The sequence below is a fragment of the Scylla paramamosain genome, chromosome 4 (genome assembly GCF_035594125.1).
Source record: "Scylla paramamosain isolate STU-SP2022 chromosome 4, ASM3559412v1, whole genome shotgun sequence".
Taxonomy (NCBI): domain Eukaryota; kingdom Metazoa; phylum Arthropoda; class Malacostraca; order Decapoda; family Portunidae; genus Scylla; species Scylla paramamosain.
Window position 1 is genome coordinate 34,879,527 of NC_087154.1, and position 21,558 is coordinate 34,901,084.

General features: G+C 38.7%; 2 protein-coding genes and 1 long non-coding RNA gene across 9 annotated transcripts in view; 2 read left to right on the forward strand and 1 right to left on the reverse strand.

The window, feature by feature from the left end:
- LOC135100037 (large ribosomal subunit protein uL1-like) overlaps window positions 1-8,301 on the forward strand; it is an 8,719-nt gene extending 418 nt beyond the window's left edge. The window contains exons 2-5 of the mRNA XM_064002894.1: window positions 1,822-1,974; window positions 3,369-3,517; window positions 5,368-5,540; window positions 8,109-8,301. Of these exons, the coding sequence (XP_063858964.1) occupies window positions 1,822-1,974; window positions 3,369-3,517; window positions 5,368-5,540; window positions 8,109-8,279 (646 nt within the window). The 3' untranslated portion in view covers window positions 8,280-8,301. The remainder of the gene's footprint in view (window positions 1-1,821; window positions 1,975-3,368; window positions 3,518-5,367; window positions 5,541-8,108) is intronic.
- On the reverse strand, window positions 8,109-11,613 carry LOC135100038 (uncharacterized). Its single transcript, XR_010268491.1, has 2 exons — window positions 10,673-11,613; window positions 8,109-10,497 (listed from the first exon to the last, which is right to left on the reverse strand). It is a non-coding gene; the product is annotated as an uncharacterized LOC135100038 (long non-coding RNA).
- A 20-nt stretch (window positions 11,614-11,633) lies between these two features.
- Window positions 11,634-21,558, forward strand: part of LOC135100036 (solute carrier family 35 member F5-like) — a 40,159-nt gene continuing 30,234 nt past the window's right edge. The window contains exons 1-5 of one of the 7 annotated variants that reach the window (XM_064002886.1): window positions 11,694-12,014; window positions 12,582-12,728; window positions 13,434-13,562; window positions 15,571-15,669; window positions 17,064-17,213. In XM_064002886.1, the coding sequence (XP_063858956.1) occupies window positions 15,583-15,669; window positions 17,064-17,213 (237 nt within the window). In that variant the 5' untranslated portion in view covers window positions 11,694-12,014; window positions 12,582-12,728; window positions 13,434-13,562; window positions 15,571-15,582. Of the gene's footprint in view, window positions 12,015-12,581; window positions 12,729-13,433; window positions 13,563-14,640; window positions 14,830-15,570; window positions 15,670-17,063; window positions 17,214-21,558 lie in introns of those variants that run through there. The other 6 variants (XM_064002887.1, XM_064002891.1, XM_064002893.1 and 3 more) reach the window with 6 other exon arrangements.

Sequence of the window (21,558 nt, forward strand, 5' to 3'; positions counted from 1 at the left end):
GCTAATTTAATACACAGATGTTCAGAAGACTTTTAGCAAAAGTAGTCGGTTAGTAATATTACGTCAAGCCGCATTTCCTTCAAGGCCCTAGCTGGTCCATTTGTGCTTCCACACTTATTTACATACTGGTATTGCTCCAGTGTGGAGTTTGACCCAGCCCCCTCTGTTGGTTGGGCCGCGTGGTATGAGGCTCATCTGGAATGTTAGGAATTTATCCAGCTTTCTTAAAAGCTTGTGTGCTACATACGTGCAGATCTCAGATGGTTCTTGGTATGGAGTGTAAGTCTTGGTGTGATGGTGCTGAAGCTTTCTTCCTGGATAGTTTTGATCCTTTGAAGGTCTAATTACCGCCTTGTGCAGGTCCTCTCATATCAAGGATGGGTCAGACAGTGAATACCTTCCCCTCTTTTTGTTGGGGGATTGGGTACTGTGCCCTCTAGTATCTTCCATAGATGATCATGTATCTCTCTAGTTGTCTTTGTAAGGAATACAATTCCAGTGATTTCAATCTGTCATTAATTTTGTTGGTCGTGTAGGTGTCTGGTAAACACTGAACCTACTCCAGAGCCTGGATCTCACTAGTCTTGTGAGGGTTTCACAGCTGGCGGCAGTATTCCATTCAGGAGACTACAAATGATTTCCACAGTGGCAGAAGGTGTTGTGGATGTCTGGTCAGAAAGGTTCGGAGGATCTAGCCAGCCATCTGTCTGGCATTCTTGGCTGTTATGTAGATGTGTTCCCTGAAGGTACAGTCATTTCTCATCCATACTCCAAGGTCTCTTACTATTTCTTTCTTCAGTATGATACTCCCTCAGTAAAATCATGAACACCTTCAGGAACCCATGGATCAACGACCTATAGGTTACCATTTGTGAAAGTCACGCCATACTGATGCACAGGCAAGACAAAATTATATGATGCTGACAGCAATTTTTTAAGATTTACCTGTTTTTGGGGGGAGCAAGCTCGCTCGCTTCCATGCCAATGTTCGGAAGTGATACGCCATCGCATGTGATGGATAGGCAGGCACGGATCTACCCTTGTGAAGGTACATTTCATGCATGTGTATGTCACATCTGTAGCACAAGAATGATATTAGTAATGGTGATTTGTTCTCTTGTTTTGAGAATGCTGCCATTTGCCAGTTAAAAAGTACAAAATTAATTTAGCCAATCATTGCGTTATATCTCAATTTGAATTAGTCTAAAGATGATGTCTGTCTGTGGTAGGTGTTGCCTTGATTATTTCCTGTGCATTGACAAATTTTACAAAGATAAGTAACATCATATTCTTTTCTTAGCCTTGCCATTTATGTTAGGTTAGTTTGGTTTGTTTACTTGGGTTAGATTTGTTAGGTTAGGTAAAGTAAGGTAAGGTTAGTTTTGTTAGGGTGGCTAGATGGTGGTGCATGGCTATGGGCAAGCAGCACCCAGTCCTCTTGGGAGGAACATTGCCAATAAGTGTTACTGTTGTGTTGCTGATTTTTGAGAATTAAAATATTTCCATCTAGTAGATTTCAGTCTATATTAATTTGCTTTTTGTTTTTATTGCAAACCATTAGTTTCTGATGGGGAATGAAAAAAATAAGCTAATGATTTGCAGGGAAAACATGCAGATTAATTCAAATCGGGCCCAAAAAAAACTACCAGAAAAAAAATTTATCCAGAATAGAGAGACTGGTTAAAGCAAAAATTTATCCCAAATTTAAGAAAATATTAAAGTATGTCTTGTAATAACATAAGAATGTCAATGCCACATAACTTACTATAATAGATAAATAAATGATTTTTCAGCATTTTGGTAATTTCATATTTTTCACAGCAAGGTGACACGTGAAACACTCTATGAGTGTGTGAATGCAGTTCTGCAAGGATCTAAAACAAAGAAGCGCCGCTTCAGGGAGAGTGTTGAACTTCAGATTGGTCTCAAGAACTATGACCCCCAGAAGGACAAGCGTTTCAGTGGCACTGTGAAGTAAGTCTACCTAACCTTCAGTAGTGCTGGCAGGACAGTATCAGTCCTAAGTGAGGTCCCTTTTCATCTGTCTTGATTGAGTCTCATGCTGCAGCCTTACTATCAACATGGGTTAAACCCACAATGAAATGTGACAAAGGTATTTGATTCTTTGGCTGGATAAATGTCAAAATCTTCTGTAAAGCTGATGACTGATGATAGCAGCAGCTTCAGCAAACTCAGCATCCCAATTTTACTTCCAATGCAACATTTTGTAACTTGCCATATTTCATTCAGAATGGAAAGTATGTTATTTGAAAATTGTCAACTTTGGAACTAACCCATTTTTTCTCTAAACTTTTAAAACTTGCATATTTTTGTGGATGGCACTTTTAGTCAGACTACTTTAGAAATATGAAGACCTTGAGTTATTTTTAAGAAAATCCAGCTCTACAGGAAAATTGCAATTTGTGCAAAAATACTGAGATAGCCATCAGTGTAGGTAATTTTTTAATAAAGTATTCTAGTTGCCATATAATCCCACACATGGCATGCCCCATTCAGTATAAAGGCTTTTTAATCTCAGAAGATGGTTGCAGAGACATAACATGGTAGATGTGATTGGACTGAATTGTTCTGTCCTGCTTGCCTATTGTTTGGTCTAGGGAGTTGGGGATTATTCCCTGACGGACCTTCACCCAGGGTCTTAAAATAACTGGGGAGGCATTTTTGCCATTAAACTCTAAAGTGTCTGAAGATGTGCACCTGCTTCAGGCAGAAACCAGGTAAAAGGTGTTTCATGTTGATTTCAGGTTGTATTTGACTGCTGATTCTTGTAGAAAATCCTTGTAATATTTCTCAGGCATACTATTTTCATTAATTGAAGTCCTCAGTATTATTAAAGCATTGTAGGTAATTTCTTATTACAGTTATTGACAAAACATTATAGTTAAATATTCCAAGTTTTTAATGATAGGAATATACACTTTAGAAACTTCCAAGAATATTCCTTGATGATAGGAATATACACTTTAGAGACTTCCAAGAATATTCCTTGGTACATTTCAGTAATTTTTGTTTTATGGTAGAAGAGTTCACCCATAATTCTCTCTCTCTCTCTCTCTCTCTCTCTCTCTCTCTCTCTCTCTCTCTCTCTCTCTCTCTCTCTCTCTCTCTCTCTCTCTCTCTCTCTCTCTCTCTCTCTCTCTCTCTGGTGGCTAAACTGGTGTTAGGGTATTATTAATATCTGTTGGTACAAGTGTTTGAGGTATGCCTCTGTATGAACTAAAAGTTCCTAAACCTATCATCTATATTGAATAAATTCTTGTAGCATGAAGTGGAGACAATATTTCTTTTCTTTGAACATACCAGTAAATGATCTGTATTTGTTTAACCTTTATAAATTTTTCTCCAAGGTTGAAGCATATTCCTAAGCCCAAAATGAAGGTGTGCATTCTTGGTGACCAGATGCACATTGATGAAGCAAAGGAAAATAACCTGCCTTGTATGTCTGCTGATGACCTCAAGAAGCTTAACAAGGATAAGAAGCTTGTCAAGAAACTGGGTAAGACTAATTTTAATTTCACTTCCTTTATTCTTTTCCAGGTATTATGAGAATAGATTTGCTTCTGTCATTGCTCAATCTCCAAGCAATTTATAATACATTGTGGCTGTATTGGGAAAGAAACTGAGTGGAATATTGTCTATTGATTTTTACTTCAAAATATGTGATCAGTTGACAAACTTCTCACCTTTGCTATTAGAAGGATAAAATGTTAATCTCAAGGATGATTATGACCTAGCACAGTTATTCAGTTGCCAGGTCATCAACATTGCCACTGGATTAAAAAGCATTATATTATGCAGTCAAACCAGTTGAAGCCACACCTTTTGGAGATATCACCACTTAATGGTCTCAGTAGCCAGATGTCTGTAGCATTGTTCTCTTTAGAAAATAAAATGCAGATAACTTTAATTCTCAGTTTATGAATGCTTTTCTATATGCTTATGATTCTCTCTCTCTCTCTCTCTCTCTCTCTCTCTCTCTCTCTCTCTCTCTCTCTCTCTCTCTCTCTCTCTCTCTCTCTCTCTCTCTCTCTCTCTCTCTCTCTCTCTCCATTGTTACCTCAGCCAGTATATAACTGCACACCTATATTTTTCCCATTAGCTTTTCCCAACAGCAAGATATCTTTAAGTTATGACCATTTTCATTTCGGGGATGAGTGGATTGCTCCTTTGTGTCACTTAGTAAGGCTTCTTTCACTAGATCAGTGACAAAGAGAATACCTTCATGGTCTAAACAGTATCCTCTGATGAGTTCTGTGTCACTAAGGTCATTCAGTATGTCCCTTCAGGGTAAATAATTCCTTTGCTGGAAATGGTGTGGGGCAGCCTATCTTGGCAGTGGGAGTGTCTGTCATAAGCTGTTAAGACAAGGTGGACTCTGGATTTATGACAGACATGCACAGTTTATGACTAAGAATGTACCATATTGTCCTAGGTGTGACATGTTTCATAGCTTAGACTGGCAAGGACTGCTTTGTGAATGCAGATCCAGATTTGTAGTCTGCCACAACACACAAACACATCATCCCATTTTGTTATTGAAGGCTTGTGCTCACAGCCTAAAAATTATAAGAATTAATATGTAAGTGTGACAGGATTCTCCCTAAAGATACCACTGTTTCATAATGTGTGCCATTTTTTCAATAGGCACAGACTTTTAACAATTTGGACTAAGTATAGTTTCTTAATGTGTTTTCTTTTCTGCAAGAACTGGCTGTTTAACATGTGTAACAGGGCTCTTGGGATTTATTAAATTACTTTATAAATGTAGCTTTTACTCATTGAAGAAATACTGTTAGTGTTATTAAACATGCAGATGGATAATGAAAACTTTATTGAAGTAAAGCATCAGCTTGTGAGAGAAAAATTCATAACTGGTTACTCTTAACACCGTCCACATCCTTGAGAGATGACACTGGACACCTGGCAGCTGAGACCACGAACCATGTCATGATATCTCCAATTGCATGTAGGAGTTCAGGTGTTTGTTGTTTAAGAACAGAATACTTGTGCAATATTATTTCAGTATGAAATTACAGCTATAGGTAAATTACTTTATTTTCAAAAGACTGTGGTGATTTATGGATTGAATTTGTTCTGCTTTTTCTTAGATGCCATTAAATGGATGTGCATAAAATAGCTTCGTGCTTTTTTTTTAACAAAATTGAAATTTCTCAGGAGATGGGATGTTAGATTTTTTGGTTTAGGCTAGGAAATATCCTTTCATGATGATGTGAATAACCTGAATCTATTGAAGATAGTTCTCAGCTCACTCTGAAGTTTTCACACATACTGTTGTTACTCCTGCACCTTTTACATGGTAATAGTACATTCCTTTCTTTCATACAGCAAAGAAGTACGATGCATTCATCGCCTCTGATGCCCTGATCAAGCAGATCCCCCGTCTGGTAGGTCCTGGCCTCAACAAGGCTGGCAAATTCCCCACCATGTGCACCCACTCTGAGAAGTTGTGTGACAAAGTGGATGAAATCAAAGCCACCATCAAGTTCCAGATGAAGAAGGTATGCTTTTGTCTGTTGTATGTGTTTGAAATCTTTTTCTCTCCAGTTCTGGCAAATGCAATTTAATATCAATAAATGCAAAGTGCTTAGCGTAGGTAGAGGAAACCCACACAATAGGTACACATTAAACACCCAAACTCTGGTAGGTACAGGGTACGAGAAAGATTTAGGAGTTATAGTTAGCTCTGAACTCCGTCTAGGGAAACAATGCATAGAAGCCAGAAACAAGGCAAATAGGGTACTAGGATTCATTTTTAGGAGTGTTAAAAGTAGAAGGCCGGAAGTAATATTAAAGTTATACTTGGCGCTGGTCAGACCTCATCTAGACTACGCTGTGCAGTTCTGGTCCCCACATTACAGGAAAGATATAGGTCTATTAGAATCAGTACAGAGGAGAATGACTAAAAGGATACAGGGGATGAGGAGTATTCCTTACGAAGCGAGGTTGAAGCGGTTAAATTTACATTCTCTAGAGAGACGTAGGTTAAGAGGGGACCTGATAGAAGTCTTTAAGTGGTATAAGGGTTATAACAAGGGAGATGTAAGCAAAATTCTTAGGATCAGCAACCAGGGTAGAACAAGAAATAACGGGTTCAAGCTTGAAAAATTTAGGTTTAGGAAGGAGATAGGAAAAAATTGGTTCTCAAATAGAGTGGTAGATGAGTGGAACGGACTCAGTAATCATGTAGTTAGTGCCAGGACACTAGAGAGCTTTAAGAGAAGATTAGACAAGTTTATGGATGGGGATAACAGATGGAAATAGGTAGGAGTGTTTCATACAGGGACTGCCACGTGTAAGCCTGGTCGCTTCTTGCAGCTTCCCTTATTTCTTATGTTCTTATGTTCAGGAGTTGTATATAAAGCAGTAGCCATTTGGTGCACAGCTTACAAACTTATCTAGGCTCTTAATGCTTGTCTGGTTCAGATACTAGTGAATAAACTACAGTAGTTGTAGGAGGTGCAGTGTTAATAAGCTGAGCGAGAAGTGTTGAGGAATGATTGCTGTGTATAATGGTGCTGATGTGTAACTGAAATGTGGGAATAGAGTAAACAAGATGGAATGCACTGTCAGTGTGTGTATGTGTGGAGTAAGAGTGGTTGGGAAACTGATGATTAAGCATAGGAGGGAGTTTTAAGATTGATTGTTAGATGTACAGTACTCGTCATGAGTATTTGACCCCCTAGGTGTAGGGTCCAATACTTATAGTGAAAAAAGCATGGTCTTGAGAGTGAACCATTTTAGCCAAAAGAGTCTGCCACTGCCATGATGTCACCATATCCCACGGCTTTGTGCCACTGACTCAGCCTCCCCTCAGCGTGCCTTGGGGCATGTTGGAGAGCAATAACCTGCAGTTACTTCTGGATCCTGGCAAATTATTACGCAATAACTTTTGATAATTAATTCTGTTTGTTAATATGGTTAAATTGAAAGAATATTGATCTGAGACTATTGTGCAGATCATGGGCCTCAAGGAAACAGGTCATTCAGTTTGAGAAATAACTGAACAGTTGGCAGCATCCAGTACAAGTCCAGCATTGGTCATAGCAATTCAGGGAGAAAGGGAATCATGATGTGCCTGAACCTAAAAACTGTCTGGGCACCCCTGGAAGACAAATAAGAGGGCTGTTAATGTCTTAAACATCCAGTGGAGTCTGACATCAAGATCACTGGATGCTTTAAGACAGTAACAGCTCTCTAGGGTGCCCAGCCCATTTTTTAGGTTCAGGTGTGATACGATTCCCTTCCTCCCCAAACTGCTACTACCAGCGCTTGCCTTGTATTTAATACTGCCAACTGTTCAGTCATTTCTCTAACTGATTGACCTGCTTCCATGAGGCCCATTATCTGCACAGATGAATACTCATTCATTTTAACCATATTAACAAACAGAATGAATTATCACAAGATGTTATAGCACAATCATATATGCCAGGATGCGGAATAAGCCGCTGCAGGTTAATGCTCTCCAACATGCCCTAAGGCATGCTAAGGGGAGGCTATGAGCCACTGGCATGAAACTGAGGGATGCTGTGATGTCATGGCAGGGGGTGATATTTTGAGCTAAAATAGTTCACTCTCAAAAGGATCATGCTTTTTTTTTTTTTTTTTTTTTTTTTTTTTTTTTTTTTTTTCCCACAAATATCAGGACCCCCCAGCCAGGGGGTCTAATACTTATGACTAGTACTGTAGAGGGGATGGAAGTAGTGAGTGATGAAGAGGATAGCTAGATTGAATACAAGTGGTGTACAGGTGGGTAAAGTTGAAGACTGTCTGTGGGAAAGGTGGGTGATATGAAAAGATGTGATGTTTGTAAAACAAGGAAAAATGGTTGTGAATGATAGAACCAAATATGAGAAACATTTCATTCACAATAATGGTCTTTCTATCATAAGATGGCAGTGCCTGACCATTCAGGGAGTTTAATTTTTCACTCATGATGTTTGCATGTATTATCTGAACCATATCTGACTTGTGGACCAATTACAGCTGATTATTTTTTTTTTTAGCAGGTAAGTAATTGTGAATATTTTGAATTATTACTTACAATTTAAAAAAAAATTTAACAGGTGTTGTGCCTCTCTGTCTGCATTGGGCACGTGACAATGGGTCCCGATGAATTGGTGCAGAACATTTACCTGGCAATGAACTTCTTGGTGTCCCTCCTTAAGAAGCACTGGCAGAATGTTCGTTCTCTTCACCTCAAGTCCACAATGGGTAAACCACAGCAACTGTATTAAATAAATCTTACTGTGGTATGTTTATCTTGTATTTATGACCAAAATCTAATTGCCTATGAAATTTGCAGGCTTCATTCTCCATACTGCAGTTCTATTCATTATTAGGTAATCTTGTCTGTGTATGTGTAAAAATAATTGGGAAGGTAGGTTTTTTTTTATATTTAATGAGAAATTTCTTTTTAGGGGGTCCAGGGAGATGGGTAGTAGGATGAATGTAAGGCTGAATGGTGAGCAGTTGGGAAGTAGACTTTCAATTATTTTGGGTCTGTAGTAGCAATGGATGAAGAAATAGGTTGGAGCTGGGGTAAAGGAAATGAAAGGTGAGAGGTATGAATTGGTTTGAGATTGGAACATTTGGAATGAACGTTTATCAAATGTATGAAGGGATAGCAGTGCCTACAACTGCAGAGTAGCAGACAAGAAGAAATAGAATGTAATAGGGATAGATCTTGTTGAACCCCAGCCCATCAGACATGAAAGTGTCCTGGCAGTGAGAACCCCCAGCCAAGACCAAACTGGCAGACCATGAAGATAAGGCAGAGAAAGGCACTGATTAAGATTGGTGGCAACAGCATTAAGATAATGTCCAGCCATGTCAAGTGCATGATGAGAGGGAGCAGCTGCACCAGCTTAAATGGTGTGAAGATTACTGACATCAGGAAGAGTGTGGAAGAAGCAGCCAACATGAGGGACAAGATGTTGATCATCCAAGGAAGAAATGGTCTGGAGTATGTCGGAGAAGAAGAGACCACGAGGAATGTGGTGGATGCTGTGAAGTCGGTGCGAAACGAAGGACGTGGGTGTCATGCAGAGACCCAGAGAGGGCTGGTGCTACAAACAACTGAGGAGGTTGATTGAATACGAGAGGAGATGCTGAAGATGGAGAAGGGCAAACTGAGTTTCATCAACATAGCGTGGTGGATTGGTTCAGCATTTTGAGGATGTATGCAAGGAGCTCAATGAATGGTTCAACATCTTCAAGCTCAACAAGACGCACTCAAGAGGTGATGTCAGAATGGAAAGATGTTAATATGTTATGGTATTCACAATCTTGCTCATCTGTGTGCGTGTATGTGTGCATGTGTGAATGTATGGTACCTTATCTCGACCTCCCTATGTAGGACTGCTGGTCTGGTATATAGATACACTTCTGGTGGTGCCTCACCTCATCACAGGATCCAAAATCATGAAGAAGCAAATGGAGGGTGTCTACTGCTGAGTCTTCCAGCCTGTTGCTACTGCTGCCATCCTGTCTGCAATCAAGGCTGATGCTACTTCATTGCAAGATCTGACATCAGGAAGAGCCAAGTATAGGGTGTCTACAGCCAGTGCTGGGTGTCCTCCCTACCTGGTGCTGTTATTGCCATGTTGTCTGTAATCAAAGATGGTGGTGCCTCGTTGCTGGGTCTCACGTCAGGTAGAGCCGAGTGGAGGGTGTCATCCCTGCCTTGTGCTGCTACCTGATGTGTTAGCTGCTGCAGTACAAGTCTCACAAGCTAGATGCCACAGCACATCAACTGCCAGCTGACTTCAATGCAATGTTTAATCAAGAATATATTGCTATGTATCAGGGGTTCTCAACCTTTTGCAAGCTGGGGCCCCCTTCCCCCCTGCACCACCCACTCAACCCCCTCCCCAACTATGCCACCATAGATAGAATCAGACAGATAGCCCTTGGCTAAGCTATTATTGTATTGAAATGAAGGAAGGAAAATAAGAGGAAGAAAGGAAAATGAGTCTGATTTTAATAGTTACAGCACTTCTCTTCCTGAAATCCACAAACTTTAGGCATAAAAATGACGGCGAGACACTCGTATTTGTTTCTTTAAAGTGATACATTTTTCCTCCATAATTAATATAAGTACAAAATTGCAACTGCAACCCGTGAATATTGAGAGGTGGAGGGGGAGAGAGTCATTCGGTAAGGGTAGAGTGCAATTACGAAGTACCAAAGAAACAAACATTATTTACTGTACTACTACTAAATGTACAAAGGGGAAGATAGGCCATAAATTTTAAAGAGAGAGAGAGACGGTGGAGGTTATGCAGCAGGTGATGGTGATTGCCAGATGTATACTCTTCCTCGAGCAGGTCTTGCAGGGACTTGTAACGGTTATTTGAGGTGACCATGACTGAAGGGGATGGAGGGATCCACCAGTCTAGAAGAGGCCGGTACAGCCAACGTACTCTTGGAAGAGGAGCTGGATGGACGAGGTGGCTGGAAGGGCATATAGGGTAGTAACCGTAACTATCTGTATATGTCGTGGAGGGGTATTTTTTCTTGCGTCAGACGGAGATTGAGGTCCTAGGCTTTCACATTGTAGGGACAGTGCACTGACCTGGGGCCATGATGTCCCCTGCACTGAAAACAATGGTAAGTCTGTTGCACGTACCGTCAGTTCCTTTTGGATGTGTGGGGGCTACTACAGCGTGAGCTGCTGTTGTTGTTGGAGATTGTCACCTTGCAATACTAGGTGACGCGGGCCTTTATATGGAGATGGTCCACAGGGATGAGCAGCGGATCGCTGAGCGGCAAGTGTTAATGGATTGGCCAAGGCGTTGGCATGCGGGGCACCTCAGGATAGGCAGCATGTAGGGACGAGGCGAGTACACCAGATGACCTATATACACAGCCGAGGGCAGGTCACCAGTGACCTTGAGCTTGACCTAACGACTCAAGGTGGAGCGTGAAAGATGGGGCGGGGGGATCAAGGCAACCCGTCCCTGGCTTTAGTAGAGCTGCATATTTCTGGTAAGGTCATATCCTCACCAAGGGGGCTCACCTTGGCATATTGGGAGGGGGATTACCACCCCTCTCAACACGCCGGCAGGTGACTGTCCAATCCCCTATGATGAATGAATCCTGCAGGAGAGGGGGCACTTCTGGAATATTGTGTCCCCAAACCGCAATGACAAGGGAAGACCCGTTGCCCAGGGCGCGGGTATGACCCTCCAGGATGTACTTCTTTAGTGGGGAGTCTTTAAAGGATTAAAGAATATTTTGGCGCCGATGCTGGAGCTAAGAAGAAAGGACGGTTTTATTATAGTTTAAGCCATTACACACTACGTGGTAATAACCTACCTCATTTTGTTCTTCTCACTATTCAGATCATTTCTAATGATTACACTACTTGTCGGAAATTAATAATAACGCCACAATAGGCCTGGGAATGCACAGCGCTCTCAACTTTTTCTAAGTCCACAGGTAAACATAAATGGTGTATTGTTGCCTGAACTTCAGTTGTTTAATGCTTTGAATTGTGGGTAGCTGCTGGATAGGATCAGTGTGTCTATAATTCCTCGGGCCAATCACGTGCTACCACCACTTAACACCACGAGTTGCACCAATAGGAAGTCTCTATAAGTACCCATAAGCTGCGCGGGCAGGTTAGGTTAGGTTCCCCACAGGCCCCCAAGCTTGCTTGAGGGATTGGGGGGCCGTGGGTAGAGATTGGGGGCATTGGCTTAAACTATAAATTTACCGAAAGGACTCTGCCCCGCCATCGTCTTCCTTTGCTGGCTCCCGTGGAGAAATCCGGTCCTCCGGGCAAGGGTGGATGGTCTTCTGGGATCCCGAGGTAGCGACAGGGGCCCACACTTGCCAGCAGTGAGGGGAGGAAACTCATCCATCTCCGAGCCTTGAATTACATCCAGGTCCTGAGACGGACAGTCATTACCCCTGGGCATGGCAGGTGACTCACCCATAGCGAAGTCGCCACTCACCCCCACACAAAAGTAACTATAATCCGCTAGGCACACAGGTACACATAGGCAGGCACCACAGAACGCCACAGTAAAGATGGCAAGCTCACCGTGAAAGGTGGCCGAAGGCACAAGCAGGTCTGCAGCTCAGGCCATCAGGGTTGTCCACTCCTCACAATAGGAGAAACGCGTCTCCGATCACTTGATCGGAGTTGCTCCCCACGTTACTGTTCACTCTCTCTTCATCCTCTTTTTCTCTCGACCTGTAACATTAGTTGCTCTCCCTAAGAAAAATCTGAAATGAAATCTGCATGCATGACTTAGATTTCACAATGTTATGATAGAACTGTGCAAGCCTTTAAGGCGTCCTAAGTGGCACCATTAATTTCTCTAGTACCATGATAAATAGACTATCTGGATTATCAGCAGGGCTCCCACTTCTGGGGATTTTGTCCCCAGATTGGGACTTTTCATGCATTTAGTGACAATCTGGGGATTTTGTTTTTTTGGGGGATATTCTAGGGATTTCTGATTGCCTTTAGTGACAGTTTAGGGATTTACAACTGTTATTACTATCCTAATACCTGAAATTATTTCTAGCGTTTACTAAAGGACAGTGCGCAAGCGATCATTACTACCGGAGTCAACAACAATGAAGTTCCAGCAAATGTGCATCGACGCTCAGGTCAGCAGCGACTCAGCAGCTTCGGCTCAACTGACTCAACCAGTTGCTACCATCCATTTACGGTACACACACACACACACACACACACACACACTTACAATATTTTTTTTTGTGAATTATTGTAAAACATAGTTCCTTCAGTGTTATGCAGGAATGTGAATAAGATTTATATAAGTGTATCGGCTACAGGATGTCATGACATTCTATATTGAAACTGATAATAATATGAATACTGCAACAACTGCAGGTTTTGCGAGATAATTGCTTGATAATACTGTTTAGTAATGTTTTGAAAGGCTAATTTTACGTTTCGCCTCACTAAAACCAGTGAGTGTCAACGGAAAATTTATTCATCAGAAGAAAGTTCAAACATCGTGTTACTATTTTTTTTTCGAGGGAAATCATGATCTAAATGGGAATTATTTTTTCAGTAGTTATTGTAGTATATTATCTGTATAACGATAAAAAAAAATCTGAAATATTCAACAACTATTTTTTTCTCAAGGGAAATCATTATCAAAAAGGGAATTATTTTTTCAGTAGTTATTGTAGTATATTATCTGTATAACAATAAAAAAAAATCTGAAATATTCAACAACTAGGTTTTTCTATTCATAAAATATATATATATATATATATATATATATATATATATATATATATATATATATATATATATATATATATATATATATATATATATATAAGATTTTTTGGTACTGTACGTGTCAATATTTGTAAACTAGGGAATTTTTTGTCCAATCTAGGGATTTTTCAGCACGAGCCTAGGGAATTACTGATTTGTGCCTTTGTGGGGGGAGCCCTGTCAGGTGATCACAGTGGCGGCGGCGGGTCAGGAATAAACAACTTGTAAGGCGTTGCTGTTCAACATTGAGGTGATGTATGTTTTGTTTATGTGGTGTGTGTTGCGACTAAGAGGATTGCGGAATTCACTCACTGGTGTGGTTCATTTTATGATGTCAAGCGTGCTTAGTTGTCTTGGCGAGGCGCCCTTGATAAGCCTTGCTTCAGCACAGCTATGTTTACTCCTGTTATGTCATTCATTCCATTATGAGGCATATACATTGTGTTATGCCAGTCCAGTCCTCACCCACGGTTTCTTATTAATCTTATTATCTGTACAGCATCTAACCAGACTGCTATGGCACAAAATCATCTTGCTATAATGTTATGTAGACTTGGGCGAATGACATGAAATCTTTTCCACATATCACTTTAAGTAGGCTGCCGTAGCCTCATCCCTTCTTAAAACTTTTTACTTATTCTCGGTTAAATATATAATGTTGCTCATTAGATGGTGTGTCTTGCTGAAATTGGACTGTCATTTTCCAAGTAACTTGAACATTTTAAAATTTTGGACAGTGGTGGGTTTTCTCTCTTTTCTTTGACATCCGTATGGACTGCATGAAATTGGAATTTATTGTGGATGGTGGACTTAAAAATAAGACGGCGTTTCAAAAAACACATATTAGTATCTGTGCTAACAAATACTACTCATGGTACTGCTGCCTTGGAAATGACAGTGGAATATCAGTGAAAAAATAGTCCATTACAAGAGGTCAGTGATAGCTGACAGATTACAGTGTGGAATTGTGGAAGGAAAGAAGGAGAATGATTAGGGAAAGTAAAAAATTGTTAATTTTGCATGACCTAAAATGTCTCTATAATCTAATATATTGCTGTCATATATGATATGGATGTGAAAATACTCATAAGTGTGAAAACAGTCACAGATGTCCCATTAATGTTAAGGGATTCAGAAAACAGAACCACTCTCTGTTTCCTGAGAGTAAGGTTATGTATAAAATTTAAATTTTGTCCTTATGAGCATTTGTACTGGTGATTTGCCATGCTAGAAAATCAAGACAGCACTGGTGCCTTTTGCCTTATTTTTTTTTTTTTTTATGTAAGAGGGTCACTGGCTAAGACCAAAAGAAGATTCAAGAGAGAAAAAAAAAAGCCTCACTAGAATGCCAGTTCTCAGAGAGGTTCTAAATAGAAAAATCCAGTAATGGATGATAAGTGTCTTGAAACCTCCTTCAGAGTTCATGTGAAACATTCTTCATTACATGGACAGATAATGCATCTGTACAGAGTTAGCAGCTGGGAAGATGAGAAAAACTGATGGAGATTATAATATAGGTGAGTAGGTCATAGGTTAGGGAAACTGATTTTACTAACTGATATATATATATATTTTTTTATGAAATAGAATGTGCCAGGTAGGCATATGTGTACTGACAAGATAGTCATGCCTAACCAAAATTCATTTGGGTACTGGTTATCACTTATAACTTGACTGGTAATGTGTGTCTACCTTGAGTGAGCTACAAAAGGATCAGTTTTGGTGACAAATGCTCATTGACTATCATGCCCCCTTCAGATAAGTTTATCAATGTTTCTATGATATTTCATAAGGGGCTTTACTTATCAAAATATAGAAAGTCTTAAAGAAGGACTTCAGAAGTAGGAAGCATTATCAAAATGTTTCACATAAATATGCATATAACTGATGATGAAGGCTGCCTCATGTATGACTGACCTTATTGATGATGTAATAATGTTAAATGAGGTTTGACACAATGTTACTAAAGTTATTGTCAAAAGATGTGATTCCGTGGTGAATTATGTTGGTTTGGCCTTGGATGCCACCTGTATAGAAATAAGCTTGTCATTCATGTCATTCATTCATGTGCATATGTTTTGTTAAAAACATGTTTTAAAATCTCCATAATAATGAAGAGGTTGAGCTGGGAGTTTTTAAAATGGAATACAATTCAGTGATTTTTTTTTTTTTTTTTTTTTTTTTTTTTTGGTAAGTTTTGATAATACACTCTTGATGGATTTTACTGTTATAAGTTGTTTACATTACATTTTCTTCAGTGATGGTATACCATGACTCACGGAAGGCGTCTTGCCCTGGGCATCTTCATTCTTCTGCTGGTGGATATCATTTGGGTTGCATCCTCAGAACTCTCAGAGGTAAGCAGCAAATATTTATTATTACTGCCATCAATCTATGTTCTCAAATCTCTACATTAATGTATATTGTATGACTATTTAGAGAACTCTTAATGAATTGAAAATGGATTGATTCTATTATTTAAGTGTACTGTCATCCCTTGGTAACCATGGTTTTGGTGTCCATGGTTTCTTATTTACACAGATTGCTGCCAACCACAAATTCAAATCACCCACTGCTCACCACCACACACAAATACACTTACACATCTGCCTACCACACAGTGTTCCCACATGCCAATGCTGCAGCATATGACTCTGTGTCATTGTCCTCAGTCACACAATAAACTAATGTCAGCTTCACCCCCACTATGCTACACTTCATCTTCTTAACTGTATTGTATGAACATAAGCTTTTTTCACCATGGCACCTAAGTGACCTGCAAAGAAACTGGCTGGAGACACTCCAAAGCATGCAGGGAAGGTGATGACTGGAGGAGAAGGTTAACTTACTAAACAAATTATGGGAAGGCATGTCTTATGCTGCTTCAGGGTAAATGTTTTTTTTTTCCTTTACTTAAACAAAGTTTTGGGGGTTCAGGGGTATTCTTAAGGGGGTCACTAATTTTTCACAGATTTTCTTTGTCCATACATGTATCTATTACCTAACTCCTGTGGATAATGAGGGATGACTGTATATGTACTGTCACTGGAAAAAACAAGTTGATGGAAGTTTAAATAAAATTGACATTTGACAGTACTTACTTATTGACAAATATTATTGTATTACTAATCATCATTAAAGTCACCTCCCCAAGCCTATATCAAGGAAACAGATGAATATTCTTGTTGCTGATAAAGGAAACTAATATATTTTCTTGATAACAATTAAGAATCATTACAGTAGATATTAGATATTAAAAATAGCATACATCATAGTTCGTTCTTGGCAATAATGTATGTATTTTCTCTCTCTCTCTCTCTCTCTCTCTCTCTCTCTCTCTCTCTCTCTCTCTCTCTCTCTCTCTCTCTCTCTCTCTCTCTCTCTCTCTCTCTCTCTCTCTCTCTCTCTCTCTCTCTCTCTCTCTCTCTCTCTCTCTTCTTTAGAGAAGGTTATGGACTACCAGAGAGTGGATTCCCTAAGTATTTCATACCATGTTATCGGTATCTTATATTCTAGTTACTTAGAAAAAAAGTGGTACTTGTAGCTGCTACCTTTTCTTTGTAAGACTGAAACATTCGGAATGGATTACTCAGACTATAAAAACTTTTAATTGATAGTGAACTTACTTTGTGGGGAGATGTAAACATAGTTCTTGTAGCTAATTTTCATAATGAGGGTTTACTTAGGATTAGTACAGATGGAAATCTGCAGAAATTATCAGTTCATAATGATATGCTGTTTCTTTTTCCAGTACATCTTCAATAACACTGGCTTTGATAAGCCCTTCTTCAGCACCTACTTAAAGACCAGCATGTTTACACTCTACCTCTTGGGTTTTATCTTCTGGCGACCATGGCGACATCAATGTTCTCACAGCAATCACGATGAACGTATATACCAGGTGAGAGAGAGAGAGAGAGAGAGAGAGAGAGAGAGAGAGAGAGAGAGAGAGAGAGAGAGAGAGAGAATCATGCAGCTTGTAGAAAAGAGAACCTCAAATGCTGTGAAGTGTTGTATGTAGAAGTTTGAATGTAAGTATCTGGGATTAAAAAAAATATTTAAAGCTCCCAAAATTTATTTGATTTATATATTTATCCATCTTTGATAATATTAATGTATCATTCATATTTGGTTTGTATCCACAAAAATCTAGATATAATATTAATTTGCACATTCTTTTGGTGATGGAGAGGGAAAATCTCAGATGTATGGAGTAATGCTTTTTGGCATTGAATGATGTTGGAGTTTCGACCATAGCTTTCATTGTGTGCTATCACCGTATTTTTTATTCTTGATTTATTTCTTTATTTCTTTATTTATTTATTTATGTATTTATATTTATTCATTATTTTTTTTTTTATCATATCCATCCTTGAATATCACTAAAATTAAGAAAGTGATTACAGTGCTCAACAAAAGATTTGGTGGCCTGGGTAATGCATGAGGTTATGGCAAATTTTTTCCTTCAAATTGCATACTGTATCATGAAAACCTGGAAACTCATCTTAAGGTAGGATAAAATTTTTGTGTAAGGTTGTTGCTGGGGGCTGAACCCTAGGCAAGACTCATGCTATCATATGAGCCCAATGCCTTACTGATAGAGAACTTCTGTGCAGTCTTCCACCAGATGTCTTGAGTCACTTGGGCTTTTGGGCTGTAAAGAGTACCTGATTCCTTTGAATTTCCTACATTATGTAAGATTTTTGTCAAATTATCAGGACACAGTTAATGTAGTCAATGAACTTGGTAGCAAAAGTGTAGAAATTCATAGTTACTGTAGTTTCCTTAAAACCAAGCAAGATTATTCAACACTTTGCAGCATGGCAAAGTATTTTCCCTTACATAAAAACTTTATCCCAAAATGAATCTTGCCTGCTTCTAAAAATGTTTAACTTTCATCGAAGTCTTAGAAAAATACTAATTTTCATTAGTTCAGTATGTCTTTCTGTAGAATAAGCCAAAAACAATTTGGTCAGTTTAGATTCAGGACTCAGGATTCAGGGAAGAGTTGAGATTCAGAAGTCAGGCTTTCTGTGTCTTCCCTGCATGAGTTGTTCATTTCCTGAAGGATTGGATATCAATGAAGATGTGGAAAAGTGCAGGATATTATCATCTTTGTAGGAGTGGTTAGGATAAGAAATTTGGCTTAGAAGATCATTGATGGAATGATAGGAAGAGAGTGGGTGACAGGACAGAACCCTGAGGAGCATGGCTATTAATAGACTTAGGAGAATAGTGATTGCCCACCACAGCAGCAATAGAATGGTCAGAAAGGAAACTTGAGATCAAGTTACAGAGAGAAGGATAGAAACTGTAGGAGGGTAATTTGGAAATCAAAGCTTTGTGCCAGACTGTATCAAAAGCTTTTTGATATGTTTAAAGCAACAGTGAAAGTTTCACCAAAAATCCCAAGACTCAGTTAGGAGAGCCAGAAGATCACCAGAAGAGTGGCATCGATGGAACTCATACTGGTTGTGAAGTGATAGATATTTAAGAATCTTCCTGTTGAGGATAGATTAAAAAACTTCAAAGAGGAAGGGAATTAAAGCAATAGGACAGTAGTTTGAGGGATTAGTACAGCTACCCTTTTTAGGAAAAGGCTGAATGTAGGCAAACTTCCAGCAAGAATGAAAGGTAGATATTGATAGACAGAGCTGGAAGAGTTTCAACTAGGCAAGATGCAGGAGTCAGAACAATAAGGAAGGATCCCATCTGATCCATAAGGCTTCTGAGAGTTAAAGCCAGCGAGGGCATGGAAAACATGACTGCAAAGGATCTTAATGGGTAGCATGAAGTATTTGGAGGATGGAGGAGAGGAAGGAACAAGCCTTGAATCATCCAAGGTAGAGTTTTTAGCAAAGCTTTGAGCTTTAAAAATAGATGAGATGGCAGTGATGTCATCAGGTTGAAATAAAGGAGGGAAAGATGAAGAAGCAAAGTTATTGAAAATAGTCTTGGCTAGGTACCAGAAGTCACAAAGGGAATTAGATTTTGAAAGATTTTGACACTTTCTGTTAAAGAAGGAGCTTTTGGGTAGTTGGAGAACAGACTTGGCATGATTCCAGGCTGAAATGTAAGGTGCATGAGATTCAGGTGATGGAAGGCTTAAGTACCTTTTGTGGTCCACCTCTCTGTCATGTATAGCACAAGAACAGGCTGTGTTAAATCAAGCTTTGGGAGGTTTAGGTTGAGAGAAAGAGTGAGGAATGTACACCTATATGCCAAACACTATTACCCCTGTTATGTGTTCAGCACACAAGAGACTGGTCTCTGACACGGAAGCAGGAGTTATTCCATTGAAAATCAGCATATCTTCTCAGGTCCTAATTAGCAGAGGCAAAATGCCAGAGGCACCTCTGCTTTGAGAGATCCTAAGGAGGGATTGGAGTGATAGGATAAGATATAGATATAGCTCAGAGGAGCCCAATGGAGAAGATAGGGTGACAGCATAAGCAGAAGGATAGTGGTGCCATGTAGAGATAGAGAGCTTGTGAAGTCCCCCATTGGATTTAAATTATTACAAAGCCTTGAGTGAATTTTGGTAGACCTCGACTGCCCTGTTACAAGCAAAAAAAAAAAAAAATTATTGTTAGAAATTGAACTCACTGGGAATTAATTGTAAAACAGGGTATCAATGAGACTGTGTTTTTGATAGATCACTTAGCAATCAACCAACTGGAATTTCAGAATTTCTTCCATCACCAATAATCTTTCTGTTACTTCTAAATGTTCTCTTCACTCATGCTGAATGTCTTGTTTTCACTTATCCATATCCAGTCAGTCCATCATTTTATTAAATCTTGAAATTTTATTAAATTTAGAGAATGAAAATACAATTTTTGAAATTATTTTAACTGCATGTGTTCCTAGATTATTTGTGTAGGGAACTTTAGGTGATGAGTGATACAAATTGTGTCAGCACATACATATTAGTGTGAATAGATATGATGTTAGTGGTTTGAAATAATTATAAACATTATACATGCACCAATGGGTTATTTTTTTTAAATATTCACTAGTTTGTAAGAAGTGGGTTTATTCATTAGGTGGAGAGTTACTTTAATTGTTTTAATAGAGTATTAATTTTCTTCCCAGCACATGTTCATTTATTTTTTTATGTACACCTTGATCATCCTCTGATCTTGGCATGCTATATCCTCTGGAAACCTTTATACTTAAGCTGTAACATATTTAAATTTCAGTTCTTTAAGGATTTTAGGGGAAGTAAAACAAGGAAAAAGATAAGTTTATATAACAAAAGTTAGTTGTTATCGTTAGCTTTCATTAAGTATTATTAAAGTCAGATTTCACATTAGTGGATTAACAAAACTAACTTTTCAGTTTGCAGTAATCTATCATCATTATCATTGTCAACCTATATAATTTCATTTCAGGACAAATAGGCAGAGGGGATGTTAAACCTCATTGGTCTTCTCCTGGCCCAGGATTCAGACCTCTGTTCTTTTGGCTGTATATGAGCACACTAACCTCAACGTCACCAAGCCTCTAAAATTAATTATGGAGATTATTATTACTAAGAGTGTTTGGTTTTTCTGTCTTGTTTTTTTGTGTTTATCCTTGTGTTTATCCTAGTGTTGTCTTGTACCTAGTTACAAAATAACACCAGCACTAGCACTGAATAGTCAGCAATCCCTTAAAAAGTTCTGAGATTTAAAAAAATCTGATCATCAAAAATTTTTAACAAAATATTATGAATTAAAAAGCATGGGAAGGCAGTGTGGGATGATGTAAGGATGAGTTCTCAAACTGTGTCTTTCTTATCCCAAAACTACTTGTTTTAATTATTGCTCATTGAACAGCAGTCTGAGAATTTCTGTCAAGATCTTTTATGTAGCAATGTTGCATATCAGTATCTAGTACTTACCAAATCTAAACATAGCATAACTAAGTAATGTTTATAGAAGAAACTTTCTGTTGTTATTGTTGACAATGCTCCTCTTCATATACACTCTATATACACTCTTTATATATATATATATATATATATATATATATATATATATATATATATATATATATATATATATATATATATATATATATATATATATATATATATATATATATATATATATATATATATATATATATATATATAAGTAAATTTTACACTGTTACACAAGTCTGCACATTTGCATTTCTATGTCATAACATATCTAGAAGATTTTTGGGCTGATGGAGTCCATTTCTGTAGGGAATGTTGTACATCATCTATGGAATGGAAC